The sequence below is a fragment of the Streptopelia decaocto genome, assembly GCF_964273445.1.
Source record: "Streptopelia decaocto genome assembly, chromosome: 6".
Classification (NCBI taxonomy): Eukaryota; Metazoa; Chordata; class Aves; order Columbiformes; family Columbidae; genus Streptopelia; species Streptopelia decaocto.
Window position 1 is genome coordinate 58,268,216 of NC_138660.1, and position 10,058 is coordinate 58,278,273.

Genomic DNA, 10,058 nt, shown 5'->3' on the forward strand with positions numbered 1-10,058 from the left:
GTGTCCCTGCACACCGTCCCAGCAGCATAAAACCCCAGCAGTGTGAAAGGCAGCCGCTCCATGGGCACTGTGAACTCCTATGAGATTCACCTCTCGCTGCCCCACTCGGCAGCTGAATCCTGACCGTAAATCAAAAGTCAAGATCTTTCCTTTAAACCGACTTTAACAGGCCCCTTGCAACCCCCGAAGCTGCTGCTGGACACAGGGGAAGCCAAGAAAAAGGTGACACCTTCTGTTTACTCAGCTAATTACACTTCGTTATTGCTGAAAGTGGCCGGTGCGGCCCGCATGGACCCCATCCACAACAACTCCCCACGTCTTGAGATGTGTTTCCCTGCAAACGCCTCTCATGGATGAGGTTGGAGGAAGGGGAAAAGGGGCTCAGGGTGCAAGCAGGGCTGCAGGTGGGAGCCCCAAACCTCTGCCTTGCCCAAGCTAGAGCAGCTGCTGTAGGCTGAAGTCAGGCTGGGGAAGTAAATCCAGCAGTGTGCAGCTGGGGACACAGCCCACCATTGCCAGGGTCTGAGTGACTCCAAGGGTCTCTGACAAGAACAGCTCCTTAATCCACAGTCACAATTCTTCCTTTTTTTGGACACGACGCTCAGAGTTAGACAGCAGAAGGCTACAAAGAGCGATTGCTAATGCAGCCGTTCTCTGTTGCTAGAAAACCTCCGAGTTTATACAAGTATAGCAAGTGCACACCCTGAGACCTGTTCCTGTGGTTAAACACCTAAATTAATACGGCATTTTCAGTCATGCTCTGGAAATTCTTATTCCTTGCAAAGTTACAAGTTGCCTCTAAAAGCTCGGTATAAAAGGACAGGGGACATGTCTGGGAGCACTGAACTCCACCTCTGCCCAGATGTGTAACTTCACTAATACACTGAAGGAGAAAGCCCTGGAGGATTAACACCTCCTGACCCCCAGTTTTACCTGGATCAAGATGTGTAAAGGACCCGATGACGAAGTCAAGTGTCGAGACAGCCAGGAGGAAGAGCAGCAGGAGCTGGAGCCTGATGATCCACTTCACCCCGGCCAGGTTGATCCCCAGCAGGCCCAGCAGGACAGCCAGGGAGATCCCGCGCACCGCCCAGATGTTGCTGAGGCTCAGGACATCTGCGATGGACTCCGCGAATCCAGTGATGTACATGGCACCTGCAACGCACTGAAGGACAGAGTTCTGTGAGAACAAGAGGTCCCCATCCACAGCCTCCATGCCAGGCTGGGGGGCCTCTGTTCAGACAGACAGATGTTTGCTGTCACAATACAGTCTTTAATGTCACTCTGGCCTACAGGGACTGAACCTTATTGCTGTAAGACAGCATGCTGCCAGGGCAGCACACCTACTGCCCAGGCTAACAGAGAAGGCTGGGCACTAGCCCAGTAACTTTCCACTGGCTTTAAAATTAACCCTCTATTAATGCTACAGGAGAAACCACACTGGCTTCTACAAGGGATAAAAGGATGAGTCAACCTCTATGTTTCTTCCCTTCTTCTGTTTCTCTGTTCAACACCTGCTTGAAGAACAGCAGTTTGCTTCCCCCTTCACTGCCTCCCAGGGGTTATTTTTAACTCAGTGTTTAGTTTGGATGTAAAGTCTGAGGTTTCACCAGCTCCCCATCTCGCTGCTGGAACAGAGCCTGCACTTTGGAGGAGTGCACATTGTGCAAACCATGCCTCCCGCACTGCCGGGACAGCTGTCTGTTTGTCTTGCTGCAGAGCAGGACACACGCTGTGCCCTAGGTGGCTGAGAGTCTGCAGGACAGGACATCTGCAACACAGGTTCGGGCCTCAAACCCCACTGCAGGGCAATCCTAAATACCAGAACATTTCCCTCCAGAGGTTCCCACCAGCTGACATCTCAACAACAACCTTCTCCAGTGCACAGCATCCCTGGCAAAACAGGTCTGGGCACATGGCTGCACACTGACATGGGTGGTGTGACCTCGGGTCCTGCCACCCCACTGTCCCCGTGCACAGACAAGGGATGTGCAGCACAGCTCCCACACGATGGGAAGGGAGAAAACCTCCACCCAAGCCAGCAAGACTCAGAGCAGCCCCCTCCCTCGCTGCAGAACTCTCTTGGACTGACCCAGCACTGCTCCACTGAGAGTGTTCAGGGCGACCTGACCCATAACCAAGAGCTGTGGGTTCGAGTGTGGTTTTCAGCAAGCAAGGTGTGTGGGACTCACCTATTCAGACTAGGACACCTACAACTCGAAGATCCTGGAGAAGGATTCACCTCTAGAGACAGACACTTAGCACAGATTGGGTGAACTAAAATGCTGAAAGTCTCTCCTTTTTCTCACTGGTAGCCTCACTATGAACATCTCCACCAGAGAAGCCTCAGACTCTGCAAGGAAGTCCCGAGGTAAGTAGAAGTATTCTTGTTTATTTGTGTTCAGCATGGCCCACACCACCACTGAGTGGACCATGCACGTCCTACACAGGTGTTCTCTCTGGACAATGGGTTCCTCCTGAGCTGGCAGAGGACAACACCCCACACCGGCACAGCTCCTCTTGGGGCATCCACAAAAGCTGCACTTCTGACCTGAAGCCAAAAAAGCCCCAAACAGAATCCAACTCTGATAAATGCGTTAAAACCAGGTGCAGTTCTTGCCTCTCACATGAGGAAAAGCCCTGTGGACAGACAGCAGTATCACCTAACCCCACCTGACCCATGTCAGCTTTTGAAGAAATTTTCTTAACTAAATAAGCTTTCTTTCCTTTCATGCCAAGGACAGCAATGTGCAAGGACACTCTGAAGAGCAGAGCGAGACACTGACACAGCCTCAGCAACGCAAGCCATGTTGAAACCTTTCCTCTGATGAACCAGGAGCACCAGCAGAACAGAGGAGCTGGGTGCCCACAAACCCTCACTGCTCTGCACAGAGCCATGGCCAAGCAGCACTGCAACACGAACTACCAGTCTTGAAATGAGAACTGAGTTCTAGGCTGAAATTTGAAGAAATCAGTCCCTTACAAGGCTTCGCAATTGCTGGGTGAGGAACATAACCAATTTTCAACACACAGACAAACACTGCCACTGTCTTCACTTTTCAGATTTCAGGGCTGGACACTGGAAAACCTCTGCTTGCACAGATAGGTCTTACTGAAAACCACTATAGGAAAGAAGACTGTGGAGAAAGGCACCAAACCCCAGCCTCGTGGTTAGAGCTGCAGTGACCAAACACGTCAGTCTCATAAGACCTGGTAGACGTGTGCTGGATGGTTTAGGACAATCTGATTAAGCCTCTCGTATGGAACATCCCAGGAGGACAGCAAAGCCCAGCTGGGTCTCAGCTCACCTTGACTAATGCAGCACAGAAAATTTTTACAGTGAGGGTGGTAAAACAACTGGCCCAGGTTGCCCAGAGAGGTTGTTGATGCCTCATCCCTGGAAACAAATACTTAAGGCTAGGCTGAAGGGAGCTCTGAGCAACCTGATCTAGTTGAAGATGTCCCTGCTCATGGCAGGGGGTTGGACCAGATGACCTTTGAAGGTCCCTTTCAACCCAAACTATTCTATGACTCTATGATCTCTGCAGCAGCCCCAGGGCACTGAGCCACCTCCCATCTCCCAAGGCATCAGCAGCATGTGGCCGGTCATGCCCCACTCACCCCAGTCAGACCAGGTGATAGGGAACAGGCCCATTGCTGGACAGACTCACTTCGTGAGGGAGGTTACAGTGCTCCATGAGCATCTCTAGCAGGGGAGCAGCCTGCAGCTGGTGCAAAGCACGTCAGGCAGAAAGCACAGCCAAAGAGAAGGGAAAGGCATCAACTTTCGGGAGCAGACAAAGTGATCCTGAACAAGCTGCCAGCTCCCACCCCACAGCCCCCTGCACACAGGGGGTGCCTGGGCCGGGGCTGCGGCAGCCATGGCTTTTACAGCCCCCAGGACGGGCTGCAGCCTGATTGCTTTCCCAGCCGGGGTCTGCTCGGAGAGCCAGAGTGGAAAATATGACAGGAAGGATTCTCATGTGTGGCCCATTTCCATATCTTGGCTTGTAACTGCGTTCAGTTTGTGTTTTATGGACACTTGTTTTTAATCTGCAGTGAAAGGACAAGAGGGGATTATTTTTGGTTTGGGGCTTTTTAAGGGTTTTTGGAGATTGCTGCAAGCCAGTCAGTTAAAATCAAACCTTAATATAAATGCTTCTCTGCTCACCACATTTTATACTGTTCATAATATCTTTATAGGGGGAGGGGGTTAAGTTACTGTGAGTTTAAGAGATTACTTTCCATTCTTTATATTTAGTACTTGTGTATTTCAGTGCTCCACCACCATGACGGCTCCTTTCAGAAAACCCAGAACTGTGACTTTTGGATCTCCAGAAGTCACTCAGCTGTGGCCCTCACCGCTGCCCAGCTCTCCTCCCACACCAGCTCCACTCCTGCGGCTCCTGCAGAGAAGCAGCCAAGGCTTGCCTGGTTCTGAGGGCACCGGGAACACGCCAAGACCAACCTGCCAGCCCACAGCCGCCCGCTGGGCTTTAGGTGGCCACCCTGGCCTCTCCCCTTTTGCTTTAAATCAAATCTCTCACCAGCAAGGACATGTCCTGGCACTAGGGGTAATTTGGGATGGGAGGGCAGGTCCTGCATGTTCAAACACCCAGTTCCTCCACCACTGTGACCCATGCCAGGTGGTGTATTGCCCTGCACAGGCTTGCTTGTGGGGAGCAGAGCGGGGCTGAATGGTCCCTGCGCTGCTCTCCCTTGCTGGAGCATTACTGGGATTGTACTTGTGCCAGGAAAGCACAAGATTAATACCGTCATTGCAAAGTTTCTAAATTTTCTTTAAGTAACTTTTTGTTGTTGTTGTTTTGGGTTTTTTTTTTTTGTTACCTGGCCAAAAATATAAAGGAGGCCAATGGTCCCCCCCACTTGACCTCCAAGGACAGTAGAAATCATAGAGTAGACTCCTCCATTTCCGATGCTGCACTTCTCACACACCCCAATTCCAGATAAGACTGTCACCAGGGCAACCAGGATGACAAAGGACACCAGAAACATGCCCATTACAATGCCTGTGTTTCCCTGGAATGAAAAAAAAGAGAACACCCATAAGTAAAGTTCAACTCACACCATGAATATCAGTCAAGAAAGATAAAGGACCTATCTGCTCCTAGTCACATCAATGAAACTGGAGTCACCACAGATCAAAATAAAAACCACACACCCCTACTCACCTAATTAATGTAACCAATTGCCAGATTTACAGATCAAATTAACACCCCTCTGAAGAAGATCTGACTCATCCTGGGGCTGGACAGACCTTTGCATGATCAGGTTGTGCTCCGCCACCAGGCTCTTGCATGAATCACTCATTTTGTCCTCTGGTTCAAAAAGAAGGAGGTCAAACAATGATTCAGCCACCATGGGCAGGGGATCACCACCTTTTTGCATGTTTTAGAACAACATGCTTAAAAAAAAAAGCCACCATCATAACGAAAAATAGTTTCAAAATAGAACCTTTGGGAGTTGCAACAACTGATTTATTAACAGCATCAAGCTTGCATTTTAATTTTTCAGAACATTTATCTTTAAAAGCTCTGATACTCCCAAACAATGAGACACCAAAGAACAAAAGCCCAAAAGCAACACGGTGTGGAAGATTAATAACAGTCTCACAAACCAGGACATGCTGGCCCTTCTCTGCAGGACATAAGCCAAGGGGCAGGTGGCTCTCGCTCTCCTGGTCCACAGGAAAGCTTTGGCCAGAGGATTCACCCCACTGAACAGACAACCATCCTGCTTGAAGTGGAGGGAGAGCCCTGGGAGCAGCTGCTGCACCAGCCATGGTCCCACTGCGGGGTGAGGAGCAAAAGCCTCTGAACAAACCCAGCAGCAGGTCCCTGGTTAGCAAAATCACCCCTATTTTGGGGGTTCAGTTTGCCATTTGGGTCAGATTTTCAGAAAGAGAAGTCACTTAGTATCCCCAAAAGCATTCAAGCATTTCTTCCGAGCTCGGGACCTCCCAACCCTCTTGCACATGGCTGTGATTTATTTTCCAGGGTCAAAAGTTTTCCCTTGTGCTCCAGCCCACCTTCCCCTGCTGACAAATCGCTCAGTCCCGTGTACAGCAATTCCAACTGCTCGATCAGAAATCTCCTCCAGTGCCCAGTGCTTCGTTAGCATCTGGCTTCCCTTCCCCTGCCTTTACTCATATCGCAGCCCATCTCCACGTCCCTCCTTTCCAACCTCGCTCCCGCAATGCTCATTTCTGAGGTCATGCAAGTCTTGATGGGGTTTGCTTATCGCCAGCACTAAAAGGCTGCTTCTCAACTTTGGGGTTGGTTGAAATCCCAGATTTTTAATTTTTCTTGGTGAAAAAACAGAAACATATCCAGGATGTTGCTATCTTCATAAAATCCTATTTTGGTTCAGCATCCCGCTGCCTTTGACAGGGGCTTTAGCTGGTCAGTAGGGAATGGAGCCAAGGATTGCTAAAAATGCAGCTGCTGGCTGGGTCAGCACCGCAGCCCACTAGAACCCCATACTCCTGTTTTAAAAGGACAATTGTTCTTTTTCTTCAAGAACTTACACTTAGGTTAAAAGGGTTAATAAATACGACACGCTTCAGTTAAAAAAAAAATACCACACATAGGCAAACATACACGTAGCCTTGGGCTTTTCCAGGATCTGCTGGTGGCATTAGGCTATGGCAGCAGCAAGTCCATGGGCAATGCAATCATTCCCACAGAAGTAAGGGTTAACACAAAGACCAGGGTGGAAGGCTGGACCCACAGCAACACCAGCCAGCAGAGAAAGTGAGAAGAAAAAGCCCCATTAAACACCAATGCCTATTTATGCATGCGTGCTGGAAGGGGTTAGTGCAGCATTACAATAGTTGTTGGACATTTCGGCAAGATTTGGGTCTCCTGGAATTGCAAAGCTTTACCAGCCCCAGCTCTGGAAATTTATAGCAAAAGCCTGACTCTGCAAACGCCTGGAGATGTGACCGTCCTCTGCCAGGGGAGCTCCCTGCCAACCCCAACTTCTCCTCCCTTCCCTTTCATGCTGCTTCCAGCTGTTTCAGTTTTTCTTTTATTTACTGGCTTTATTTTTATTTGCATTCGCTCCAGCAGTAACTTGCTTTCAAAGGAGATGTGGAGAAAATAAGATCAAGTGGAAAAGGGAGCTAGGAAAATCATCCCAACTTCTCCACCACGATGGCCACAGCTCCCCTCAAAGCCTCCAGCAAAGACATTCTCAATACAGAAAGCAAGTGTTTTCCTGCTCCTTTTGGAAGATGTCCACCATGCCTGTGACATGAACTTATGCCTCTGACATGAACTCTGCCCAAAGCTCAAATTCCAGTCGTCCCTGGAGGACCATTCCTTCTTCTAAGGGGAAGTTTTAAGGGATAATACAACATTTTGCATCCGGAGGGACACAGAGACACTCTTCCAGGCTCTGACCCTCAGTGAGATGCTGTTCTGGATCCATAAGCTGACATCCCTTTGAGGGCAATGACAATTTACCCTCAGTAAGGATTGTCATTCAAGACATCAGGGACTCCAACACTGCTGTGTTCAGAAGAGATCCGCTTCAGTGGCATTGCAAAGATGGCAGAGTAGCTCTGACTACAGCAATATACTACCTGAAAAGCAGTTTTTTCATCTCAACAATATGACACAATAGTGTCCCTGTTCATTGTCAAGGTTGGCTGTGTTTTTCTTTCTCTCTCCTAAAGCTAAAATAGGAAACCACTTACAAAGACCATTTTAGCTTTCCATTCTAGGGGAACTTTTTGAAATACTAAAAAACACCATAGGACATAAGCAATGCATAAAGTGAGCGGCACAGAACACAAAACACCTGGGTGGCGATAGAGGTACAAAGTAAGGAGGTGAGGAGGAAAATGCTTATTCACATGTTCAACCAAGTCGGCACTCACCACAAGCCATCCCGTCCTCAGGAAAAGAACCACTCCAAAAATGTTGATCATGCAGGAGGTGAAGACACCATCCCATGTTCCAAACAGCACTGGCTCCCACACAAAGAGCTGGATCTTCCACCAGGGCTTGGTCTGCGTTTGAGATACCTAGAGGAAAGCAAAGCCTTGGGTTTTACTTCTTGTGCTTTACAGGCAGGCTGCTGAAGAGGTGGAACAGGCAGGCACCAGCAGCGGGATGGCTGCCATGAGCTGCTAAGACATCAAATGCTGCAAATTATCTCCAAGATGAAGGGGTAGTAGAGTTGCTGGGATCCCTGGGCCCTGGAAGAGATGGTTCCCAGCAATATCCTATTTATATTCTTATAGCAGAACCAGCAAATTAACCCCATTGATGATCACAGAATCACAGAATGTTAGTGACTGGAAGGGACCTTGAAAGATCAAGTCCAATTCCCTGCCAGAGCAGAAACACCTAGATGAGGTTGAATGAATCAAAGACACCATTCAAGGGGGTCCTTCACAAAGCCTGCAGCTGTATGTTGTGCTTTTCCTTCTGTCCCTGCCAAGCACCCCACCAAGACAGGCAGGGTCCTCAGTGCACTGGAAAAGTCTCTTAGGTGAGATGACAAACCAGGCTGGACAGACTGGGACTGACAGAGTAGGTTAAGATGGCCTGGCCACCACACGCAGCCATCTCCCACAGATCTGGGGTTCAGGACATTACGTTTCTAGAGGAGATACAGGACTCTGGTACTCAGGACACCAGCGGATTTCGGAGGTGCTGGAACCAAGAGCTGAAACTATAGGGAAAGTGCAGCTTTCCCACTAAAACTCTGGAGTCAAACCTCCCTTCTCCCTTTCTAAATAAAGCCTCTCAGGTTTACATCGCTGCAAGAAGAGTGGCCTTGTTATTTCAGCCCTATTTACCAGCCACAGAGACCAGGAGGGGGTACAGAGACCACCAGAGAGGGAAAATTGGGCTATGAGGAGAAATAGCTCTCCAACATACCTGCTGTGCTTCCTCGTGGAACAGCTCTTGGACATATCCCTCACTTCTGGCACCATTCTGGCTGAACATCATATCCTTGGTGCTGCCTCCACCTGCCCAACACGCAGCTCTAACACTACAATGGGTGAGGCTGATCCCAGCAGGTCAGCTATTCTCCTTCATCGAATTCCTGCAGTGCTGGATCCTCCGTTGTAGAAGATTCATTATTTTATTGCAGTCACTGTGAAAGCAGGGAAGGCAGAAGACATCACTGTCACTTTCTTAGCCTGCAGAAGCACAAAGTTATTACCCAGACAGAGCTGACAGCAGCTTGTAGAAGATGCTGAACCACAGGGTGACAGCAGAGCAAGCAGAGAGCGATACTCCCCCAGCACCATCCCAGAGCCTGCCCACAGCACAGGCTCTATCATCAGCCCCACATTTAACAGTCTTTGGTGGCCTTTTCTGAATCTATCCACACCCCTGGCATTCCCAGCATCCTGCAGCACCAGCTCCACAGCTTCACTGTGTGCTGCCTGCGAAAAGTGTTTCCTTTGGCTGGTTTCACATCTCGCACCTGATAATTTCATTCCATTCTCTGGTGACACAGGACACATGGACCATTCGCTTCCCAGCACCACTAAATACCTCACTGCCTTGGTCGTACCCCCTTCAGCCATACCTTTTGCAGACTAGAGTCCTATCAATGTAATCTCTCCCCTGACAAGTGACCTCATTACCCCACTCTGTCCCTCTTCCAGTATAAGGCAGAGTTGGAACTGGAGCAGCTGAAACTCTCCACCACCACAGACCCACATGTTGATTTCTTGATGCTCTCAGCCACATCCCCTGCACCGATGTACAGGAGCATTTCTCCATGGTCATACCCACGTTGGAGGTACAGTCGTCTTGTCTGCAGTGGCCCAGCTTCAGAGTTTTACCTGCCACAGGCAGACTCTAGCAGTGGGTCAGGCTTATACACACCATGTGTGTACCAAGAAAGCAGCATCAGGCTTTATTTCAAGGACAACTTAAACCATCTTTATGGAAGGGGAAAGCTAGCACAAGCATTCCTCTGCCTCAAAATTGCTGGTTCCTCTCCTCATTGGGGTGGTTTTTACATTAAGTTCTCTCTCTAATTGTGGAGAGCTGCTTTTCTATACCTCT

General features: G+C 49.3%; 1 protein-coding gene across 2 annotated transcripts in view; it reads right to left on the bottom strand.

Moving 5' to 3' along the window:
- SLC12A8 (solute carrier family 12 member 8) overlaps positions 1–9,124 on the bottom strand; it is a 49,175-nt gene extending 40,051 nt beyond the window's left edge. Inside the window, exons 1-4 of one of the 2 annotated variants that reach the window (XM_082054899.1) lie at positions 8,913–9,124; positions 7,904–8,050; positions 4,849–5,040; positions 934–1,165 (exon numbers count right to left, since the gene is read on the bottom strand). In XM_082054899.1, coding sequence (XP_081911025.1) covers positions 934–1,165; positions 4,849–5,040; positions 7,904–8,050; positions 8,913–8,984 — 643 coding nt within the window. In that variant the 5' untranslated portion in view covers positions 8,985–9,124. Of the gene's footprint in view, positions 1–933; positions 1,166–4,848; positions 5,041–5,192; positions 5,259–7,903; positions 8,051–8,912 lie in introns of those variants that run through there. The other variant, XM_082054900.1, reaches the window with a different exon arrangement.
- Positions 9,125–10,058: the final 934 nt, after the last annotated feature.